At 45.3% G+C, this 25,605-nt stretch overlaps 1 protein-coding gene across 1 annotated transcript in view; it reads right to left on the reverse strand.

Annotated features, from left to right (window-relative positions):
• The window catches only part of lrp1bb (low density lipoprotein receptor-related protein 1Bb), a 303,986-nt gene that overhangs the window by 170,961 nt on the left and 107,420 nt on the right, over nt 1–25,605 (reverse strand). Inside the window, exons 17-21 of the mRNA XM_056288933.1 lie at nt 24,064–24,189; nt 20,111–20,227; nt 4,830–4,910; nt 4,112–4,282; nt 203–385 (exon numbers count right to left, since the gene is read on the reverse strand). Of these exons, the coding sequence (XP_056144908.1) occupies nt 203–385; nt 4,112–4,282; nt 4,830–4,910; nt 20,111–20,227; nt 24,064–24,189 (678 nt within the window). The remainder of the gene's footprint in view (nt 1–202; nt 386–4,111; nt 4,283–4,829; nt 4,911–20,110; nt 20,228–24,063; nt 24,190–25,605) is intronic.

Genomic DNA, 25,605 nt, shown 5'->3' on the forward strand with positions numbered 1-25,605 from the left:
AAAATTTAAAAAAAAAAGATTCACTTAGTTGACAGTGTAGGTCAGCTTTCAGTGCAAATTAAATCAGAGGCCGCCTCGAGTATATTAACATTACCGAAGTTGAAAGCCAATAGACTGCAAATTAAATAAGTAATATGTATGGCAAACTCTCGTCCCTGCCCCCCGCAGTCCATTCACATCACTAGGAGGACAGCCCTCTTACCGGTGTCTTTACAGGTGAACTTGGCCTTAGGGTCGCACATCCTCTTGGTGCCCTCGCAGCCGGTCTCATCACTGCCGTCCTCGCAGTCCTTGTCTCCGTCACATCTCCAGCGCTCCGGGATGCAGGTTCCATCCACCACACAGTGAAACTCCTCCCCATTGCACTCGATGACAGGGGGCAAAACTAGAACAAAAATTAAAAAGAAAAAAAAATAACACCACCTTAGCAGCTGTTACAGGTGTTCTGTGATGCAGCGGGAAAAGACAGGTCCGAAGTGTTGAACAAATATAACGCTCCTCCCCTCCGCCCTTCATCTCTCAGGAAATTGCGGTAATTTGGAAACACTAAACATCATATATTAAGCTACTAGTTTTAGAAACGCTCTTCTTGTGAAAGTGCTTGAAATTAATTTTTCACCGGCATGACTTCATTGGGTATATTGGTGTTTGCAATTATGGCTAAAAAAAAAAATTAAAAAAATAATAAGCACTTGACTGCAATAATCAGTCAGATAAATTCCAAAGAGGAAAATTGCTTCAAGTCAATTATTTCCAGCCTGTCTTTTGTGGCAATTATACTTAATCACTCAGAGTTGCCGGTGTTGTTTGCTGGCAGAGGCTCATTCTGCAAACAAGAGAATCTGCTGCTGCTTCATCACAGCTTTGCCGATTTGTGGCATTGCTGAAGTGCTGCGGTGGAAGTGTTGCAGGAGGGACGGCCTTCATCTTTCCCTGATAATAAGTGCCTAGGCTAAATGAGTCTGCTGGGTAGATAATACTCTGAGATGTATTCACAAAAAATAAAAAAATAAATGAATAAATAATGAACTAGTGTCTATCAGTGGTAATTAAAATCAATGTTATGATTTTAAATTAACAAAGTTCTACTGAGCAGTTAGGTGGATGGTGGCTCGGTAGTTTGTGTGGAGGTGTAATATTATTCACTCATTCATTCATTCATTATCCAAACCGCTTATCCTCAACACAGTGTCGCAGCGGGGATGCTGGAGCCTATCCCAGTGGTCATTGGGCGCCAGGCGGGGAGACACCCTGGACAGGCCGCCATCACAGGGCCGACACACACACACACACACACACACACACACACACACACACACACACACACACACACACACACACACACACACACACACACACACCTCGGGACGATTTACCATGGCCGATTCACCTGACCTACATGTCTTTGGACTGTGGGAGGAAACCGGAGCACCCGGAGGAAACCCACGCAGACAGGGGGAGAACATGCGAACTCCACACAGAGGACGACCCCCAAGGTTGGACTGCCCCGGGGCTTGAACCCAGGACCTTCTTGCTGTGAGGTGACCGTGCTAACCACTGTGCCACCATGCTGCCCAATATAATCTAATAATAATAATAATAATAATAATAATAATAAGGTCCTGTGATGGACTGGCGGCCTACCCAGGATGTCTCCCCACCTGCCGCCCAATGACTGCTGGGATAGGCTCCAGCATCCTCGTGACCCTGAGAGCAGGATAAGCAGTTTGGACAATGGATGGATGGATGGATAATATAATATACTAGTAAGTGACCCGCAACCAAGTTGCGGTGATCATGACGCTTATTAGCTATCCACCCGTCTAAATCTCCCTCCTCTTCATCCTGCCAGCTAACCGCCTTCCCCCTGCCCCTAAACCCCCCCCCCACTCCAACTCCCTCCCCAAAAATGCTCAGAATCGCCTGAAATGCGGAGAAAAGTGGTTTTTAGCCATTTTTAGAAAAATGCATATTTTGCATAATTATGCATAATTTTAATTTTCTGGGATTTTTCCCTTACTCTCTGGAACAATACCTGCCACCTCCAAAAAGAATTAGGATCATAAATGCGGCCAACTGTATTGTTCGCCAGACCCGCCAAAACCCGAACCGCCTGCACGCGCTGATTTCCATTCGAAAACAGAAAACTTTATTGAGTTCACGTCACGTGACAGCCGCCATATACGCCCGTGCGCGACCCATGCAAATGCGACTGTGACGTTGTGGCTTATTTCACGGACACTTTCTATTTGCAACGCTGCTCGCCGTCTCCGCCCGCCGTCCAGCAAGCCGTTAAGAACGCGAGGTTTGCGCGGACGGCGGAAAGAGCCGAGGCGTGACGTAGCCAGAGCCCGCCATCTTGTTGAACCGCTCAGGATTCTGAGGGGATTCCACATATTTTATGCATATTCCGCATATTATGCACAATTTTAATGTTCTGCCTGTTTTTATAGGTGCCCCCAATCATCCTCGATAACCTCCAAAAAAGAATCAAGGCCCCAAGTGCTTTAGTTTGGCCGTTTAGACTCTCACACAGACACACATTGTGAAAATACAGGAGTCGATTAAGCTTTTTTTTTTTTTTTGTGGTAAAGTCAGCACCTCTCTGGGCTAATGGGCCAAATGCTGAGTACATAACGTTTGAAAATATCTTAGAATGGCATCAGCACATTATACACCAAGTATTACACATCCTTGGTTTTAAATTCTAAACGCAGGTGACCATCCAGCTGATCAAACAAGACCCACCGGTGAACTTCACATTCAGCCATTTCGACGCTGCCAAGGAAAATGCTTTCATATCCTGGAATTGAGCGTGCACTGCTTAAAAGTCAAACACCAAAAAGTGTTGTTTTTTTTTTTTTTGCTAGCAGCTAAAGCGGAGCTAAGCAAGGCCGGTTCCCCTGAGACGCGGGCAGATGTGAAGAGCGGGAGGCCGCAGTTGACGTCAGGAGATAACGTGATGAATAGTCTCCACATTCGAATGACAAGCTAGTGAACGGTGAGCCTGGCGCAGTCTTTCTGAAGTAATTATGACGGATGAAAAGGGCCTGCTCTTGATGTTAGCGCTCCCCACGCACCCGTGAGCGTCAACACTTACGGTTACTGGACTCCTGTCGATTAACGGTAACGTTTAACTCATAATGCGGGCCGTCTCTGATCAGGGCCCTTTCACACTTACGTTGTTCAGTCCGGACTTTCAGACTTTCCAGAAAAGTCCGAACCAGATTGCCCAGGTGTGAAACCTCTTGGACCAGGGTACAGGGATCAAAGACTCGGTCTTTGGTCCAAGCTCAGGAGGTAGCCTCGGTTCAGACCAAGGTTCATGAATGTCTAATGTGGAATCAAAGGTTCGGACGTTCGGATCAATCACAGGAAGTCATAAAACAAACACAAACAGTAACACCTGGCAACAGTGAGCGCGCCTGGCAACAGCGAGCGCACGTGGCGGCAACAACGAGCCGAAAGTTCAAGTCAAGGTCCGCTGGTATGAAAGCAAAAGTCCTGAATCTAATGACTATAAAATGACAGATGTGAAAGCACCAGAACCAGACTCTGGTTCAGACCTTGGTTTGGACTTTCAAGTGTGAAAGGGACCTTAGAAGCTCAACTGATTTAAACTGCAGATCAATATTTCATTCACACGCCGCACTCGAAGACAAATATATCAGGGCTGTCAAAAAAAGGCCCCGCCAAGGAAATGACCGAATATGGTGCAAAGATCATTATTGTATTTAGAAATCACGTCAGGACACAGCGCTGTCGCTCGACACAACCTCTCCGTGGCATTCTTTATTTAGACTGACACAGCATCAAAGGCAGACCCGATCAAACGACCCAGAGCCCGCAGGCATCACCAATCGATCCCAGCACAATAGAACAGCACCAAATCCAATGCAGCACTGTCGATGTGTGCAGACATAACAATCATCGCTAATGCGTAAACTTTTATTAAAATCTTGATGCCACAAATCGGCCAATCGTAAGCCGTCTTCTGCAGCGGGGCGTATCCTTTTCTATCCAATTAGGTACTGCAGGAACCCTCGGAGGCTTCCCGGTCCTGCCCGATTTCCAATTAAGCGTGTTAAAGTGACAGTGCGTGGTTTCTTACTGGCAGAGGCCCCCCCACAAGTAGCGCTCTCGTCGCTGAAGTCGCCACAGTCATTGTCTCCGTCACAGGCCCAGTGGTGTGGGATGCAACGGCCGCTGGAGCACTGGAACTGGGTATCAGAGCAGGAGTGGACACAACCCAACTCGTCGCTTCCGTCGCCACAGTCCTCCTCTATACACACACACGCACACACACACACACACACAGAAATGAAAGACAAAAAAAATTAATTGGTGAGACACTTGTATCGGGCCAATTATACCCCACTCTTCCGAGCTGTCCCGGTCTCTGCTCCACCCCCTCTGCCGATCCAAGGAGGGCTGCAGACTACCGCATGCCTCCTCTGATACATGTGGAGTCGCCAGCTGCTTCTTTTCACCTGACAGTGAAAAGTTTCGCCAGGGGGACGTAGCGTGTGGGAGGATCACGCTATCCCCCCCCTCCAGTTCCCCCTCCCCTCAAATAGGCACCCCAACCGACCAGAGGAGGCGCTAGTGCAGCGACCAGGACGCATCCACATCTGGCTTCCCACCCGCAGACACGGCCAATTGTGTCTGTAGGGGACGCCCGACCAAGCCGGAGGCAACACGGGGATTCGAACCGCCGATCCCTGTGCATTGGTGAGACACTTAAGGGTGGGGGAAAAAAACTGATCAAATGAAAAACAGTTAAGATGACTCAGACACTACTTTTGTTATGTGTTTTTTTGTGTCTTTACCTGAATCGCAATGCCACTTCACACTGATGCATCGGCTGTTGGAACAGCTGAACTGGGTGAGGGGCTCACAGGTTGGGAAAGCTGAAAAAGTTTGTAAAAACATGAACGGGAATTCAAATCCAGTTTGAAAATGAGCAAACGTTGTGCAGAATGAGAGCTACGTGTCTAGAGTTGACTCCCCAATTTGACTATCAGTGAAAGTAAATTATTCAACCCAGAGTGACTGAAGTATAATTAAGAGTCCACAGTCCGGGTCCACAGTCCAGGTTCACAACACAACAGAGAACGTATTTTATTGCGTCTTCATCTAATGGATGAAAACTAATCAGAAGCTACATGATATTGCAACTGGCAATCTAAATTAGAGAATGAGCTTTTAATTTGAAGAGTGGTCATGTGGGAGACGTCCTCTCTGTGAAGTCAGTAAATGTCCCAAGGATCAAGAACAATACGAGATGTTTTAGACGTCTGGCAGTTTCGCTATTTTACTTTAGAGAATGATTCCATCAGAAGTTAATAATCTACTGTTAGTTAATAACGTGTACCTCAATTGTATTGTTTTGACTGTAAATCAAAGAAAGCAACAAATCAGTTCATCTGGACACACTGTTTATTGACAGATATGTTTCGCCACATATTGATCGCTTCAGACTGAAGAGGTCACCTAGATGAGTGATGAAACATATCTGTCAATAAACATTGTGTCAAGTCAAGTCAAACTTTATTTACACTACCGTTCAAAAGTTTGGGATCACATTGAAATGTCCATATTTTTGAAGGAAAAGCACTGTACTTTTCAATGAAGATAACTTTAAACTAGTCTTAACTTTAAAGAAATACACTCTATACATTGCTAATGTGGTAAATGACTATTCTAGCTGGAAATGTCTGGTTTTTGGTGCAATATCTACATAGGTGTATAGAGGCCCATTTCAAGCAACTATCACTCCAGTGTTCTAATGGTACAATGTGTTTGCTCATTGGCTCAGAAGGCTAATTGATGATTAGAAAACCCTTGTGCAATCATGTTCACACATCTGAAAACAGTTTAGCTCGTTACAGAAGCTACAAAACTGACCTTCCTTTGAGCAGATTGAGTTTCTGGAGCATCACATTTGTGGGGTCAATTAAACGCTCAAAATGGCCAGAAAAAGAGAACTTTCATCTGAAACTCGACAGTCTATTCTTGTTCTTAGAAATGAAGGCTATTCCATGCGAGAAATTGCTAAGAAATTGAAGATTTCCTACACCGGTGTGTACTACTCCCTTCAGAGGACAGCACAAACAGGCTCTAACCAGAGTAGAAAAAGAAGTGGGAGGCCGCGTTGCACAACTGAGCAAGAAGATAAGTACATTAGAGTCTCTAGTTTGAGAAACAGACGCCTCACAGGTCCCCAACTGGCATCTTCATTAAATAGTACCCGCAAAACACCAGTGTCAACATCTACAGTGAAGAGGCGGCTGCGGGATTCTGGGCTTCAGGGCAGAGTGGCAAAGAAAAAGCCATATCTGAGACTGACCAATAAAAGAAAAAGATTAAGATGGGCAAAAGAACACAGACATTGGTCAGAGGAAGACTGGAAAAAAGTGTTGTGGACGGATGAATCCAAGTTTGAGGTGTTTGGATCACAAAGAAGAACGTTTGTGAGACGCAGAACAAATGAAAAGATGCTGGAAGAATGCCTGACGCCATCTGTTAAGCATGGTGGAGGTAATGTGATGGTCTGGGGTTGCTTTGGTGCTGGTAAGGTGGGAGATTTGTACAGGGTAAAAGGGATTCTGAATAAGGAAGGCTATCACTCCATTTTGCAACGCCATGCCATACCCAGTGGACAGCGCTTGATTGGAGCCAATTTCATCCTACAACAGGACAATGACCCTAAACACACCTCCAAATTGTGCAAGAACTATTTAGAGCAGAAGCAGGCAGCTGGTATTCTATCGGTAATGGAGTGGCCAGCGCAGTCACCAGATCTGAACCCCATTGAGCTGTTGTGGGAGCAGCTTGACCGTATGGTACGCAAGAAGTGCCCATCCAACCAATCCAACTTGTGGGAGCTGCTTCTGGAAGCTTGGGGTGCAATTTCTCCAGATTACCTCAACAAATTAACAGCTAGAATGCCAAAGGTCTGCAATGCTGTAATTGCTGCAAATGGAGGATTCTTTGACGAAAGCAAAGTTTGATGTAAAAAAAATCTTATTTCAAATACAAATCATTATTTCTAACCTTGTCAATGTCTTGACTCTATTTTCTATTCATTTCACAACATATGGTGGTGAATAAGTGTGACTTTTCATGGAAAACATAAAATTGTTTGGGTGATCCCAAACTTTTGAACGGTAGTGTATATAGCATATTTCATACACAGGGCAACACAATATGCTTTACACAAAATCACAATACAATTAGATGACAAAAAATACAAAAAAATACAAACAAACGGATAAAATAAATACAGAAAGTGTCTAGATGAACTGATTCAACTTTCTTTGATTTTATTGAGCGTGCCCTGTGATGGCCTGGCAGCCTGTCCAGGGTGTCTCCCCCGCCTGCCGCCCAATGACTGCTGGGATAGGCTCCAGCAACCCCGTGACCCTGAGAGCGGGATAAGCGGTTCGGGTAACGGATGGGTGGATGGATTATTGAGCGTGCATAAAGACATACCGACTGCAAAAGTTTCTTTGTAAATCACTTTATCGACAGAGGCTGCCAAGTACTTCTCAAACGAAATAAAGCAAATGAGTTAAGTGACATTCATCCCCACCGGAGGCGAAACTACCACGTATGCAGGTAAGGCAGCTGCATCGGCCCACAAGTTTAGGGCCCGCGTGCACGGACCTCTTTATCTCACCACTATCGTATCAAAGATCTCGAGCACCGAGTCTACGGTATACAGTATGTTCACAAATGTGCAAAGTGTGTTATTGTGGACATGCGTACTACTGTGTAGTAAAATCCACACGGCATAGTTAGCTAGCGGGCGAAGGGTCAAGACTTCACACTGCAAAAATCCCAGAGGGCACCTGTGATGTAAGTAGAACTCATTTATTATTTATCTGATAAATAATCAGCCGACACGCGTGTGTTTTGTGTTTATACGGCCTCTGCGCAGACATGAATAAGGTTGTCTATGTGCGGGTGCACTGTCACAGATAATGTTTTCATCTCTGCCACTATCTTGGTCTTGCTATTATGACTCTTCCAGACCACGGCGGGCTCCTGGTAATCGTTTCATTTAGGCATCAGCTGTGCAGTGCATTTCCCTGTTGCTGGTCTTTGTAAAGCAGCATGCTTCCACTTCTTTCATTCACTGCTGACATGATGCTGGGTTACGTCTGATTGTGATGGGCAGGACGGGGCCCGCCTTGACCATCTTGGCACTGGGGCCCCGGTGCTGACTAGTTATGCCTGTGATCTCCACAGTTAGTTTAAAAAGCCTGGGGCCCATTTGTGGCTTGGTCAACAAGCACACAGAGGTGGAGGTGGAGGTGGAATTCTTATTATTATCATTTCTTTCATGTTTCCTGTTTTACATCCTGTAGAGCCGGGTCTAGACTATGGACCTGAGGCACTACAGGGCAGATGTCGCTTGACTGACAGTACTCGTTGTAATATGTGGGCTGTTCCAAGTAGGGCAATCTTCTGGACTGCATGGATGTTGATGTTGCCTGGGATACGATTGGTGAACTTTTCCGTTCCCTTCTTCATGAGTCCTACAGCTCCGATGACCACTGGTGTTGTTTCGGTCTTCACACCCCACATCCTGTTGATTTCAATCTCCAGGTCTTTGTACTAGGTCAGCTTCTCTGTGACTTTCACTGAGGTTTTTTTTTGTTTGGATGGCGTTGCCATGTCGATGGGCATGCACCTCTTTTCCTCTCTGTCCTTGATAACGATGTCGGGCTTGTTGGCTTTTATCTCTCTGTCAGTGTGGATGGGCATGTCCCAGAGGATGGTGACATCATTGTTCGTAGTGACCGTTTCTGGCTGATGTTCGTACCACTTCTCAGTCGTCTTGATCTTGTAACTCCTGCAGACCTTCCAGTGCAGGTATGCTGCTGCCTTGTTGTGCCTGTACATGGACTCGGTCTTTGCCAGTTCCGGGCAGCCTGAGACAATGTGGTCGATGGTTTCTTCGTACATTCCACATATGCTGCATTTTGGGTCTGTTCTATCTTTGATGATGCGATGGTGATAGGATCTGGATGTCAGGCTCTGGTCTTGTGCAGCCATTATCAGGCCCTCCGTCTCTGCTTTCAGTCCGGTGCTCCTCAGCCACTGGTGTGTCTTTTGTTGGTCCACGTCTGCGTATCTCATTCTTTTTGGGTACTTCCCGTGCATCACTTTGTCCTCCCAGGTTTTTTTGCAGTTGCCACTGGCCATGGTGTTTTGCCTTCTGCTTCACTCGTTTGGGGTAGATGGTAGTTGCCCAAAACCCCACCAACCCTGTTGGTGGGGTTTCTGGGACATCAAGCTCTTTCTTGAATTGTGCAGCTTCTTTATTGATGGAGTAGATCTGATGTTTTACTATTCAGAGGAGGGGGTCATCTGTTTTTGTCAGGTATGCATCCAGCCCGATAGTGTTAGTCTTGAAGGTCAGTTCGAGTTGGACTACGCCTCATCCTCCTGAAGCTCTTGGTAGGTACAGCCTATCGACATCTGCTTTCGGGTGGTGCATCTTCTCCATGGTCAGCATCTTTCCCGTCTTGGTGTCCAGTCTCTTGATGTCGTTCAGTTTCCAATTGAGTATTATTATTATTATTATTATTAATTTTTCTGTCCTGTCTTTCTCTTTGAAAAACTTTAATAAAATTGTTCATTGCACAAAAAAAACAAAAAGGTAATTTCAGAGAGGAAGAACTTGTCATAATAAATAACAAATGAACAAACAAACAAAGCTGAATGACTTTGACCTTAACAGCTTATCCAGGCCAGGCTCCTCAGGCAGTGCTCTGAAGCTTAAAGCTGAAATCTGCTACTTTCCTCCATGAATAAGTCATTATTTCCTTCATTTGAAATGTGATGATGTGGCATTGCTGTTTTACAGACAATTAAAATTAATGCAGAAAAGCATTCCAATACAGTTGGATGTAGGCGGCAGAGAGAAATAGACCTGTTGACACTGACTTTTTTCAGACTACAAACAAGGTGTAGTCCGAAAAAAGCCGTTGTTGCTTGAGTGCCATCAGCTCAGCAGTAATCAGTTCCCACTTTGTTAAACATGGATCCTTGGACCAAAACTAATGTGGGTAGTGCATCCATCCATTATCAAAACTGCTTATCCTGCTATCAGGGGATGCTGGAGCCTATCCCAGCAGTCACTGGGCGGCAGGAGGGGAGACACCCTGGACAGGCTGCCAGGTCATCACATGGCCGCCAGACAGACAGACACACACACAAATACACACACAATCACACCTAGGGACAATTTAGTATGGCCGATTCACCTGACCTACATGTCTTTGGACTGCAGGAGGAAACCGGAGCACCCAGAGGAAACCCACGCAGACACGGGGAGAATATGCAAACTCCACACAGAGGACGACCCGGGATGACCCCCAAGGTTGGACTACCCCGGGCCTCAAACCCATAGTCTAATATAGATAGTGGGTAGTCTAATATATCTAAAATTCATCCAAATATATCACAACAAAGTCCGAGTAATATGGACAGGCATGGCCATGTTTCCATCTTTCTTCCTGCTGGAGTTGTTTTGTCCGCTGCACCCAGTCAGAACATGTCAGCAGCAGTACATGGAGACTGGAGAGTGTCTCCAACCATGGTCAAGATGCCAGCTGGTGTTATGGAACCTGAATCCTTACTCCAGATGAATGAAATAAGTTATCAATGGAGAACAATTGTGGGTTCCAGCTTCTGGACACTGTTCATCAGGACTTATAAGAGACTATTAAGAGATGTTAAGCCATGTTTACTCCATAGCTTTATTCCATGTTTTAATTCCATTAATAACCAACAAACAGCCAAATTTGAACAAAACTGCTTCATGTAACCACCTCGATTAGATCAAACTGACCTATTCTGAGAGAAACTTCATTATGATTAAGACGGGTGGTAAGAACGTTCAACAGATGAAAATTTGTTATGTGAATGCTCCTTGCGATTACTTTCTAATTTTCAGAACATCTTCACTCTTTCTGTGCATGCTCACCCATTTAAGATAAGTGATGTTTGCTACTTTCCTGTGTGTTGCACGTGTCAGAAACCTCACGACTTCCTCATTACTTACAGTGAAACATGTAAACAGGGCACCTCATCCAATAATTTCATTTCGTGCTCATGTAAACACTTTCGGGGGAATTGTCAATCAGACTGAGCTTAATTGGAAAGAAAAAAAACTGGCTTATGCAACTGCAGCTACTGACTCGGGCAATGGTGAACTGCGATTGTATAGCAGCTTTTTTACAGTTTGCAGCAGGTATTTGCTGCTTTACAGTTTGCATCAGGACGGCACGGCGACGCAGTGGTTAGCGCTGGCGCCTCACAGCAAGAAGGTCCTGGGTTCGAACCCCGGGGTTGTCCGACCCTGGGGGGTCATCCCAGGTCGTCCTCTGTGTGGAGTTTGCATGTTCTTCCCGTGGCTGAGGTGGGCTTTCTCCGGGTGCTCCGGTTTCCCCCACCATCAAAAAGACATGCATGGGCATCCGGGTAAGTGTAGCGGTCTATTCCGTTGCCTACCAACAAGGGATCGCCGGGTCGAATCCCTGTGTTACCTCCGGCTTGGTCGGGCGTCCCTACAGACACAATTGGCCGTGTCTGCGGGTGGGAAGTCAGACGCGGGTATTTGTCCTGGTCACTGCACTAGCGCCTCCTCTGGTCAGTTGGGGAGCACCCTGGATCGACCAGAGAGGGGGTGGAGCAGCTACCGGGATGGCTCAAAAAAAAAAGAGCGGGGTAATTGGCCAGATACAATTGGGGAGGGAAAAAAAAAGACATGCATGTTAGGGTTAGTACTCCTGTGTGTGCCCATGACCGAGGCATGGCTAGACGAACTGGAGTTGGTCCCCTGGGTGCTGTACAGCGGCTGCCCACTGCTCCTAGCTACACCGCTAGGATGGGTTAAATGCGGAGCAGAATTTCCCTACGGGGATCATTAATGTATATAAAAATAAATAAATTCAGCAACCATCTCTGCACGGATGAGCAAATGTATGACGTAAAAGTCAACCGACGTACGCCTTGTTAAATCAATACAAGATATCTATTTTGCAGCAGATACATGGCATATCTTCATAGTTAAAAGGCAAAAAAAAAATGCATCACATGGGAGACGGCACGTCAGCTGGGATTCGGAACTAGTGGTCAAATTTGGTTGGAACTGGTTGCAGTTCATAATGTGATAGAGTGTTGCATGCTTTTAAAGCTGCTATTTGAGGTGGTGCTGCCATGTGAGGTGGCGCCGTGCTGTATTTGTTGTAACCGGAAAGCTGGAGTTGACCCTCCTGTATCAGGCATTATAATGCATTTTCAAAACAGCATTTTGACGACTTGTCCAAAAGAAAGCGCATGACAAACTTCTAATTGAGCACACAATCAATTTGGCACTCAATGCATTAGCAAACTTTGCTCTCAAATAAATAAATAAAAGAGGCAGAACGATAGAGACAAATGGTGCACCTCTGAGCATTTAATCTTATAACTGAATAATGTAATTAACTGAATGCCTGACTGCCTTAACACTTTTACACGACGGCGGCAACAGCCAGCACGACTGAAACAACATAAACAAACTACATTCAACTTTGCTGCCGTCCCTCGCCTTCGCCTTGTTGGTTGTGGAAAATCTCGGTTTGACAAAGAGCCACCATGCTGTCACAGTCGCAACACGTGCTGACGAAAAGCAATTACCGCTGCTGCAACTGCCAACATCTGCTCCGTAATTACACCGGCGTGGTCAAGGAGACTCTGTGAACTTACTGAAGGCATTGTTGCACCAGGTAGTACGGCTTAGAAATGCCACATCGGCATAGAAATGAAGAGGCTTTTGCACTGTGTGAAATTCTGAAGACATTGGCATTTTCATTCACATCACACATTGTACTATTGAGTCCCCCCCTCCCCCCTCCCCCCGGCACATAGTTATTAGATATTCTTCCTGGGTGCAGGGAGCTTCGTTGACATCAGTGAAATGCAAGTGCCATTGCAAACTACAACTGAAAATGATTTGCTGGGATTCCTGCTGCTTGGGATACCTCGGGGTACTCGGGCTAAGACACATTGTGTCTTTATCAGACATGCGTGTTCTATACTCCCCCCCCCCAAAAAAATGCTTTATGCCTCACTGACAATAAGCGTCTGGTTGGAATTTAACATTCATTAAAAATGAAGCACCGGCTCCCATAAATAATGGAAGTTTCAAGTAAACAAGAGAGCCTGGCTAAAAATGAAGCACTGACATCCATAAATAATGGTGGCTTCCAGTCAAAAGAGAGGGCCCGATGTGAGACACTGTATGACAACCACTAAACTACTGACAAACAAAATCCAAATTAACATCAATCTCCAAGGCGGCCACCGCAGAGCTTCAGGTGTTCCAAAACCCACAGTAGCTCCAGCGGTGCAAAGTGAGCTGCCAGAGTTTAAACAGTGGAACTCCTACGGAGAAGTAATGCACGAGTAAGCCTAGACAATGGTATGGGAGAGAATATGTTTTGCTGCACAGCTTGATTATGATTGAATGAAGTCGAGCATGAACTTTAATTACTGCTTACACCCTGACTGTTTGTGACTGCGTACTGAAGCAGCTTAAGACGAATAAAGGAAGGCAGTGCCGATACAGCACTGTTCCGAGGCAAACATCACACGCCGCAATATGGCTGATTTAATACCAATATTGACAAAAGAGGGATCCTAAAACTTCTCCCTCTGTCATTTAAATGTACGCTGGTATTGCAGCTATTACTAGCTCACATGGATGGAATATTTTTTACAGTCTTAACGCAGCCTTTATTTTGCACAAAATAGATGAAACAGCATCTTAAAGCGGTCCCAAAAAGCTCAGGCGATCCACCGTTTCTCCCCCCCCTTCACATTCATTTCCCCCCTGCGATTTTGCTGTGGTGCACTCAGTGACTTCCGCTCACTGAAGCAGATAGAATGTAGGGCTGTCAGTGAATATTCTGAACCGACTCTGTGTCAACTGACTTCCGGTTTCTACTGCAGCGGTCATACCAGTTTCCTATTTGTTGGCATGTGCTATTGACAATGGCATATTTTTCACAATGCCTGCAAGATTTACCATGGATAAATGTCAACGACACGCACAGAATTGTCAACAAACTTTCACCTGCACCTACCAGCAAACGGGTGAAAAGTTTCAAGTTGTACATATCAAGTTAGGTCCACAATTCCGTCTGTACGTCCGTCCTCTCGTCCTCGTAATTGTGGACGTAACTTGATATGTACAACTTGAAACTTTTCACCCGCTCGCTGGTAGGTGCAGGTGAAAGTTTGTCGACAATTCTGTGCACGTTGTCAACGTTTATCTATGGTAAATCTTGCAGGCATCGCGAAAAATGTCAATACGCCACCGTCAATACGCCAACAAACAGGAAACTGGTATGACCGCTGCAGTAGAAGCCGGAAGTCAGTGGACTACAGCTATGCACGAGCCGATTGCAGCACTACCGCGGCTGTCTGCCTAGCGAATTCTCGCGAGAGTCTTGGCCGCTGCACTGAATCCGCTGAAGGACGGACAGGAGTCACACGTCACTTTCATTGGTTGAAAATGAAATGTAGAACCACTGATCTCAAAAAGAAGACTGGATCGCGCAACCCATAATTCCGTGCCACCAATTTATGAAGGCCAATTGAACTTGATCGGCGCCATCTTAGGTAGACCAAAAAGCGATCAAATTGCATTAGAATGCCAGCTAAAATGCCGAGTTGCGGCGCGTACAAGTGCTCTAACCGCACAGGGTCGGAAAAAAAGTGGCAATTCAGATAATATAACATTTCACAAGTAAGTACCCTTTTTTGTTTGACTCTTGCATTCAAGATGCCATAGCAACTGCTGATTTAAGATGCCTTGATCTGTCAAAAAAAATCCCCGAGCTGGTTGGCTCCTCACATGTTCGACACTGCTGTCACGGATAATCATGTTTTTGATCTTACAAAAGTAATCTTGCAATTATTGCAAGACACGACCGCATCATCTTGGCAAAGAATGCACTGCAAAGCTAGCTGGCAAGAAGCTGCGAAAACAGCTGACACAACTTCTACATGTAAATGTAAGATCACGATTGCAGAACATGAGAATATGAGACTCTAGACTCATTGGAAAGTTTAATAGTCTTGCTTGCACATAGGTGATCGTAAAGTAGCCTAGTATACTGTCATGTTCTTAGGTAGCGAGCTAGCGTGTTGCAGCGATGGCGAGCAGCGGCCTGATGAGGCCAGCACGCACCGCTCTCTCCCTCGCGAGCGGCACGCTCTGTGTCCTTCTGTCACGCACTCGTCTGAGGAGCCAGCTCGGGAAAAACATGTTGACAAATCAAGGCATCTTAAAACAGCAGTTGCTATGGCATCTTAAATGCGAGAGTCAAATAAAAAAGGGTACTTACTTGTGAAATGTTGTATTATCTGAATTGCCACTTTTTTTCGACCCTGCGGTGACCCACATCTATATAACGAGAGACATTCGCCTAAGAGGACGGTGTACCTTGAAGGGAAGAGGCGAGGGGTCAGATAATGCACTTCCGCTTCCGGTTGAGAGTTCAGTTCAGTGTCGTTGTCGAACGTATGACATGCTAAGTTGGAGCTAGTAAACTACCTCGACTACGTCCTCTCTCACGTCTGCTGTCTCGTTGTTTTCTAACTCCACAACCCTGCGCGGTTAGAGCACTGGTATGCGCCGCAACTCAACATTTTAGCTGGCAATTCTAACGCGATTTGATGGCTTCTTGGTCTACCTAAGATGGCGCCGCCAAGTCGCCCATGCCGGCTTCCCTTCATAGCTTCCTCTGGTTGGTCGGGCCGCCTGTTCGCTTCATAGCTCACCATTCTGCCACCAGTAACCTGAGGGCACATGAAGTTTTACGGTATACAACATTATTTGATGTTTACTTTGTAATGTGTAGATATGTCGCTCTTTTAAAGGGCACGTTTACGTTGAAATAAATATACCTATACAAGTAGTTATGTGTCTCGTTGTATTGGTTTGCCCTCTTATGGATATGGTGCGCAAAATATATATTCGAATGGGTTCGAACCAATTTGTTTTGTAGAAGGAATAATCGGAACGTCATTTTTGGCCAGTTCTGGCAGCCCCAATAGATTGCACAATACAACTACGACAAAGTGTAAGAATAGTGCAACAGTAACAGTACACATCTTACTTGGGACCACCCTTCTAAGCTTATGAGTGCCCCGGTCCCTGGTCCAAACAACACAGCGTCAATAATTAAACTCCTAAAACTCTCCGAGTCAAACAAAGTAATGTGTAAAAAAAAATGAGACAGGAAAAATATCTGCAAAATCACTAAAATAATAAAATACGTACCAGAGGCATTTTTTGGTGCAACAAGGTTTAGAAGTACCTTTATTCTTGGTAAGCAAAGCTTCAGCCGCCAAGGGGGTGATGCATTGGACTGTAGCTGAAGGCAACAGTGGGATGTTTTTTTCAATAACAAAAAAAAAATTACATTGTGAGATAAATATTAATCTTAAGACACCATTATCTTGCATTCATGGCAAGTTTATTTGGATAGCTTTCGAAGTTACATTGTCGGGGGGCTTTCTGTGCGCACAAACAAAGGTAGATTGATGGAGAGTAGATGACAATGGACGACAACATCTATATCCTCAGACCCCCGAATCAACATTCAAAATACACCTTTCAAGAATCAGCTGGCAATAATGTAATTTTATCAAACAGAGACTGAGTCATTATCCTAAAAAATGCAGGCATTTATTTGTGATGAATATGTAACACCTTCAGCAGTTGTCTAACCTTGTCTGTTGATATTGAAATTTACAATAGCGGTGGTTTTACAAAATATGCCAAACCGGTGGTTTGCAATTTTCTCTCACGTTTTGATATACAAAAAAAAAAAAAATCCATGAAAATATATGACATGCCCACACAACATGCACGGAAACTAAAAACTATGATGTCAAAGGATTTTTTTTTTTGCCCACAGTCCAGAAATAAAATGCATCGCGACATCTGCATACACTGTTTTCTTCCATACTATCATACTGTAAATTCTTGCTACATAAAGATGAGCACATGTACTCCCAGCCTGCATCTTACACCCTGCTACTATGTGCTGGACTGTCTCAGGGGCATCTTTGCACAGCCTGCACCTTGGATCCTGTCTGCTGTGGTAGACTCCTGCCTCTATGGATCTGGTGTTGAGTGCCTGCTCTTGTGCTGCCATGATCAGAGCCTCTGTACTGTCCTTCAGACCAGCCTTTTCTAGCCCCTGGTAGGATTTCTTGATGTCAGCCACTCCCTCTATCTGACAATGGTGCATCCCATGGAGGAGCTTGGTCTGCCACAATGTCTCTTTTTTGCCCTCTTTTTTTTTCCCCCATCCTATTTCTCCCCAATTAAATTTTGGCCAACTACCCCACTCTACCGAGCCGTCCCGGTTGCTGCTCCACCCACTCTGCTGATTCGGGGAGGGCTGCAGACTACAACATGCCTCCTCCAATACATGTGGATTCACCAGCCGCTTCTTTTCATCTGACAGTGAGGAGTTTTGCCACGGGGATATAGCACGTAGGAGGATCACGCTATTCCCTCTAGTTCCCCTTCTCCCCTGAACAGGCGCCCTGACCGGCCAGAGGAGGCGCTAATGCAGTGACCAGGACAAATAACCATATCCGGCTTCCTACCTGCAGACACGGCCAGTTGTGTCTGTAGGGACGCCCGCCCGACCAAGCCAGAGGTAACACGGGAATTTGAACCGGCGATCCCTGTGTTGGTAGGCAACGGAATAGACCACCACGCCACCCGGACGACCTTCCACGATATCTCCTCTTCTTCTTCATCACCCTCTGTCCTTTGCTGCCTAAGGTGCTCACTGGGCAGTTTGTGCTGGGGGGCTATCTTCCCGATGTACTCCTGGATGCTCCTTGTTTCATCCTGAGTAGTGGCTCTGACACTCGCCAAGTATAAGCACCCTTCTTTTCGCTGTTCATACAGTCTCAAGGTGCTGGACTTCAGGTGGAATCCTCTGTGCATTGACAGGTTTGCGTGTCTTCACATCTGTGGCATCTACTTCCTCCCAGGGCCAGCCTATACTATCCCAGCTGGGTATCTGATGACTGGTAGGGTGTACATGTTGATGGCTTGGATCTTATCCTACCATTGAGCTGGCTTCTCAAGACCTGCCTTACTCTCTGGAGATACATGGTTGTGGCTGACCTCCTTGTTTACTCTCATCATGGCTCCCATTGGCCTGTGGGATATCCAGGTACTTGTAACTTCCCTCTCTTTGTCACCATTTGGCCACATTTATCCAGTCCGAATGACATCCCAATGCCGTCACTGTATATTTCGGTGAGGTGGATCAGTGAATCGATGTGTCATTCACTCTTGGCATACAGCTTGATGTCATCCATATAGAGGAGGTGACTGATGGTTACCCCGCTTCTGAACTTGTATCCATATCCACTCTTTGCGATGATCTGACTGAGGGGGTTCAGGCCTATGCAGAACAGCAGCGGAGACAGTGCTTGGTATATGCCGCAGTTGATGGCCACTTGTGTGATGGCCTTGGAGTTGGTCTCTAGGTTTCTTTTCGACGGCTGCATTGAGTTCTTGAGGAAGGTTATCTGTGTCGGCTTGTATAGTGCTAGTATCCACATGTGGGACATTGAGTCATAGGCCTTCTTGTATTCAATCCAGGCAGTGCTCAGGTAGGTCTGTCTGGTATGAGAGTCTTGGGTGACTCTCTATCAATCAGTAGCTGATTCTTTGACCTTCTGCTGTTGTTTCCAATGCCCTTCTGAGTTTTGCTCATGTACTGATCCGTATACCCATTTGACTTAGCCGCTGTGATTCCGCTATTGTCTGAGAAATGTAATGAGGTTTTTTTTTCCAACAGAGGAAAAAATTAAATATGCATTGTTTTTCATAGTTTATACAATAACTCAGACATAAGAAAAATATTATTTAATTTGATAAATAAACAATAAGAGAAAATGTATTTTGTAAATTTTTGTCTGAGAAATAAATGAATCTTTTTCAATCAAAATTTTTCTTCTTCTCTTCTTCTCCCAGAATAATCGTATTGTGAACCCGGTAGCGTTACATCCCTACTTGCTGTACTTCACTTTTTCAGCCAAGACATGTCTTTCATCACTCCCTTCTGCACCTCTGTTAGCCAGCTAACATCTTCCGGGGCTGCCTTGATCTTGGCCTCCAGCCTTCTCCTCCATGGAGGGTACTCTCCGCAGCTTGTGCTCTTTATCTTGTGCCCAAGCATCTCCAGGATTACCGTTGATCATTACTGTTGCAGTGGCATATACAAGCTCATTGGTTTCTGTGATTTTGGTAGTGGAGATGGTGAGCAAAGCTGTATTAACATCTGCTAGCATCTCTTCTGTGGGTCTACGTCAGCAAGCCGTGGGAGTTGGGTGCGGTTGACTGTGTTTAGTCTTGCCATGATTCTCATCTCCAGCTCTGTGGATGCAGCTGCCGTGGTTTGGAAGTGTTATGTCAGTTGGTTGTTCAACCCTCACATATACTTATGGTATTGTAAATGTATTCGTTTCTTATATTCCTTTTGTTTGTGTTATGTTTGATGTCCACCTTTCCATAATTTTTCATATCCTATTTTCCCTGAGATAGATCCTATTGTGCAGTCGGCTGCCACAGTGATCCAATCTCCCCACAGGGATCATTACAGTATCTGAATATAACCTAATTGTGATGCTCTCATATCTCAAAAAAAGAAATGAAGTATATCATAATTGACTTATGTTTAGTCTGCATCATGCTGAGCTGTTTTCTTTATGCTGCCACAAGTTGATATGAGACTTTCTTTTATTTTGACAATTTGCTTATTCACTCTGCAGCAAATGACACTGCCGAAAATGTGTTGTTACTTTTCCCTCCAGCTTTTGAGAGAGATAGAGGCTAAAGTGCTTGAGAATGTTCTGTCCTTGTTATACCTCACTTGACTGTGATTCATGAATTATCGTTAATTTACCTTGGGACTGTTTGAAATGCTGCACTTTGTTCGAAAAACATCTCATAATGCCAGCCGATTTTATAACTCTAGACACTTCTTGACAGCCAGTGTAGACTTACTACACAAAGATGTCTCATCAGACATGTCCCCACAGTCATCGTCGCGGTCACAGCTCCAGGCGCTGGGTATGCAGCGACCGTTCTGACAGGAGAACTGGTCAGCTTGGCATGGCTGGGCTGAAACAGAAGGAGGAAGCCAAGTTATCCAATAACTCAACCTTGTGTCAATGAAGGAAACACACAATAAATTTAATGATCACTACATCACCAAGATGTCAATGTCAGCCCCTTGCAAACTCTTCGGTTGTCATTCAATCACACGTACAGCTTAGAGGGTATGAAGGCCACTGGAAATTTGTAGTCACTTCACAAAGCTCTCAGTCACATGCTCCATGGCCGTGGCTGACACGCATCGACAGCGCACAAGTGATCTCTAGGTGGTGTGTAATATGCACGTCAATCTGGTGACAAGGCAACATTTATCATCCTCTGGCTAATGCTCATTGATTGAACCTCTAAGGCTAAAAGCTCCTTAGGCACTATTGCCAACATGCTCATGCTACAGTAGACACTTGGAGGCTAGGGGAGGTAATCTGATGTACTTTAAGTGATTCTGACACACAGTTGCAGGGAATATTGTTCCGTGTAAGCGCCAAACTTCTTCGATGGCAGAGAGTGCTTTTTGCACAATGAGCTCAGTTGCGCCGTAGTAAAACTGCTCCACAGCCACGAGACATAATGTGACGACTGCCTGACAGCACAGGATACCTCCATTTAAGGGTTCGATCTGTGAAACCCGTCTGAGATGGAGAAAAAGTAACAAAAACTGTTGCAGAGCTCAGGTTTTATACTTTATACTTTCCAACTAAAAAGCTGGGCACTTGAAACCTGTTTTATAGCCAAATTGTTCCATTTGGTGCCACGGAGTTACAGCTGATGACTGCAGCCACAACAACATATATCAACCTCATTTGCAAAGGGTATGTGTTGTATAACTTTAACTAAAAAAGAGAAGAAATAATACACATTACTCAGTCATATTATGCTTCACATGCACATTACCACAAGCACAACACTAGGCAAAACACAAAAGATGTGGGCAACAAAATTATGAACACTAACAGTTCCTGAGTATATTTTTTACACCCACACTTTTGTCATCCTTTTACTCATCTAAATAAACTCACCATAAAATTAGCAGAGTTTGTTTGAGCAGATCCAGCACAGTTCTAACCAACATTTCACAAAGCTGTTCTTTGCCTTATTCCTAAACTCGTTTTTCTCGTCGAGCTAAAGTAACTTTCAAAACTTAGTGGTTTTGAGGGTGCTCACTACAAGAATGGAATCTTAAGTTGCCTGCAAGTGGGATTGGACAAGGAAGAGAAAAGAGCAGATTTATATTTGGATACAGATGATGAATGGTTCACAGCCAAGTGCAAATAGAGGTACAGACGGGTGACAAACCAAAGGAAAAAAACAACATAAAGGGTCTAAGGTGTTGGGCCACCACGGGCCTCCAGAACAGCTTCAATGCTCCTCGTCATAGATTCTACAAGTCTCTGAACTCTGCTGGAGGGATGGAACATCATTCTTCCAGAAGATATTCCCTCATTTTTCCAGTGTGGGAAGATGGCGGTGTGAACTCACGTTTGCAGCAGCCTCACCCAGTACCAGTGTGGGAAGATGGCGATGCGAACTTATGTTTGCGGCAGCCTTACCCGGTACCGTCCACGCAGTGTCTTTGTCCACGTCTGTGTCTAAGTTTGTGTCTTTGTTTGATGGCTGGGAGAGCTGGCGCTGGATCGGCTTGGACAGCTTGGTCTGCTGCGTCCTGTGAGCCCAGGGACCACGGGCCCTGCCCGGAGCTGTACCCAAAGTGGTAACACCGAGGGCGGTGTGACAGGATATGGAAGCGCGGCAGGCTAAGCTAACTTCTAGCTCATGCACACCAACAGTTCCGATAACACCGAGGGTGGTCTGGCAGCGGCCTCGCCTACTGCTGACTGTGTTGTTGGTGTCGTTGTGTGGAGTGAGGGGGTGTGTCGAGGTTGTCTGGCTGGGAGAGCTGGTGTTGGATCAGCTGGGGGAGCCTGGTCTGCTGCATCCGGTGGGCCCCAAGGACCACGGAGCTGCGCCCGAAGAGAAAACACCAAGGGTGGTCTGACAGGACGCAGAAGCGGGGCAGGCTAAGCTAACTGCTAGCCCATGCAGACTGGCAGTTCCGACAGTCATCCTGGCTGGCGTTCATTCTCTTGGACAGTGGTTTTTTTATGTTTTTGTTTCTTTACTTAGTTTGGATACATGAGTTCTGGTTTGGACATATGTGTTCTTGTTGTTTTTGGATATTTGTTTTTGTCCTTGTGTTGCACTGCTGTGGGCTGGGGGAAACAATATTTCGTTTCATTTCATGTACACAACTACATGAAGTGAAATGACAAAGTGTTCCTGATTCCTGATTTGGTGTTTTGATGATGGTGGTGAGAGCGCTCCCTAACACATCAGTGCAAAATCTCCCATAGGCGTTCAAGTGGGTTGAAATCTGGTGACTGTGAAGGCCACAGCATATGATTTACATCACTTTCATCCTCATCAAACCATCCAGTGACTCCTCCTGACCTGTGGATGGGGGCACTGTCATCCTGGAAGGGACCACTCCCATCAGGAAAGAAAAGTTTCATCGTAGGATAAAGGTGACCACTCAAAATAACTCTGTATTGATCTGCAGCGACCCTTCCCTCTAAGGGTACAAGTGGACCCAAACTATGCCAGGGAAATGCCCCCCCCACGGCATAACAGAGCCCCCAGACCCCTTCGCTGTAGAGGTCAAGCATTCAGGTTTTTCCTTTCATTTTTCACCCATCTGTATCTTGTATGAAAAAAAATTGCAAACCTAGTTTGTGACTTTGCAAGTCGAGTCGATTAGAATTTCAAACCACGGACATCCTTAAAAATGTCAAAGCTCGGAACACCAAAGCTGAAATATTTCTGGAAAGTCACAGAAAGCTTAACAGAATTTTAAACTCCTGCTCCGACACAATAGGATGGGTTAAATGCGGAAGACTAATTTCTTTTGAACCGAACAACTGTACAATGACAAAACTAAAGTGGCTTATAAAATGCAGAATATCCACTGGCAGCTAAGGAATACCCTGTAAATGTCTAGCGAGCTAACTGGGATGGACTGCATCTGGGTAAAATGAGATCTTAACATACAGCAGCCACTTGAATAGCTGCTGAAACTATGTAGTTATGTTATTACCGTTTCAAAATTACAAGCCTAATCACTGTTGTACTTTAAAACAACAACTAAAAAAGGTTGGACTAAGAGTGAATGGACCTCTAGTTAATTTACAATGACCCACAATCACTATCTACCTGTATATATTATCTAGTTAATTTACAATGACCCACAATCACTATCTACCTGTATATATTATCTAGTTAATTTACAATGACCCACAATCACTATCTACCTGTATATATTATCATCCATCCATCCATTATCCACAACGCTTATCCTGCTCTCAGGGTCGCAGGATGCGGGATCCCATCCCAGCAGTCATTGTGCGGCAGGCGGGGCGACACCCTGGACAGGCCGCCAGTCCATCACAGGGGCCACACACACACACACACACACACATTCACACACACACACACACATTCACACCTAGGGTCCATTTAGTACAGCTGATTCACCTGACCTACATGTCGTTGGACTGTGGGAGGAAACCCACGCAGACATGAGGAGAGCATGCAAACTCCACACAGAGGACGACCCCCAAGTTTGGACTACCCCGGGCCTCGAACCCAGGACCTTCTTGCTGTGAGGTGACCGCGCTACCACTGTGCGCCACCGTATATAGTAGCAATAAAACCAAATGACAGGTTTCTAATGACTGCTGTGTCTCAGGAGAGTCTCTATGCTGAACTGACGGAGAGATGTGTTGTGACTATCAAGTCTGAGGACCAAAGATGTTCTGCATCAGAAGCCAAACACTAAACTCATGACATACCTGAACATGTGACGTTCGATTCATCTTCATAGTTGCCACAGTCGTTTGTGCCATCACAAAGCCATCTTTTGGGGATGCAGCGGTTGTTGTTGCACTTGAACTGATCAATGGGACAGCTGTGATTGTCTGTGAAAAAGAGGAAACGTGTTCAGTCGAATTTCCTTGTTTGTCGAGTCGATAGCACAACACGACACCACGCATCGACTTGAACTGGACAGAGAAATAACATTTTAAGGTGCAAACAGATAATTCTCTGTGCTAAGTTGTCCAATGTGTTGACCATAAAGGTGATGGCCTGGTGGCCTGTCCAGGCTGTCTCCCAGCCTGCCGCCCAATGACTGCTGGGATAGGCGCCAGCATCCCCGCAACCCTGAGAGCAGGATAAGCAGTTTGGATAACGGATGGATGGATGGTTTACATTACATTAAATTAACATTAAGATTAATGTACAGTAACCATTAGATTACAGCCAAGCCACTTATCCCAACCGGAGTCACGGGATGCTGGAGCCTATCCCAGCAGTCATTGCGCAGCAGGCGGGGAGACGCCCTGGACAAGCCGCCAGACCATCACAGGGCCGAACACATATACACATATTCATACCTAGGGACAATTTAGTGTGGCCGATTCACCTGACCTACATGTCTTTGGACTGAGGGAGGAAACCGGAGCCCCCGGAGGAAACCCACACAGACATGGGGAGAACATGCAAACTCCACACAGAGGACGACCTGGGATGAGCCCCCCTCCCCAAGGTTGGACTACCCCAGGGTTCGAACCCAGGACCTTCTTGCTGTGAGGTGACCGCGCTAACCTCTGTGCCGCCATGCTGTCCACTAGACTACATGAAACATTCAAATTCATTTAGCTTCTATTTCCATTTGAGACTATATTTTGCCATGTTTGCAGAAACCCCGAGCGGTGGTTATTGTCAGCTGCAGCACTTTGGTTAGCTTTTAAGGTTGCTCACATCTGAGGTGGTTCACATCTCAACAAGAAAGCGTCACTCAAATATTTTCCTCGTGTTTGGAGAAACCACACTCAGGCTGAGTGGTCCATCAGAGCAGCCACTCGCCCCGACTGCTGCAGCACTTTGCAGAGGACGCTTTGTTCCGACGCTTCCCATGTCTCCACCTCTCCCAGGCTGAGTGGGCTGCGCAATTCAAAATTTAATGTCTGGCTCTTTAAACATTCCCATTTATGTATCGCTGGAGTGAATGAAATGTCAATCAAACTTTATAAAGCACATGCTGAGAGAAATCTTTAAAAGAGCGTTATAAATACAAAATTGATAAAAGGACGAGGTTAAAAGCAGGGAGAAGGACGCAGCTCGGGGTATAACGTCTCTGAAAAAAATTAAAAAGATACGCCAATAAATAAATAAAATATAATAAAATAAGAAAGATAACCAAAGGAAAAAAAAGATAAAATAAAAGAAAGTGAAAGATTGCAGGTTACAGTAAAGACGAGAAAGATTAAAATGAATTAAAAGAGAAAAAGATGAAATGACGGGGTAAAAAGTGATCAAATGCACCAGGATAA

Source organism: Lampris incognitus, chromosome 11, assembly GCF_029633865.1.
Source record: "Lampris incognitus isolate fLamInc1 chromosome 11, fLamInc1.hap2, whole genome shotgun sequence".
Lineage (NCBI taxonomy): Eukaryota > Metazoa > Chordata > Actinopteri > Lampriformes > Lampridae > Lampris > Lampris incognitus.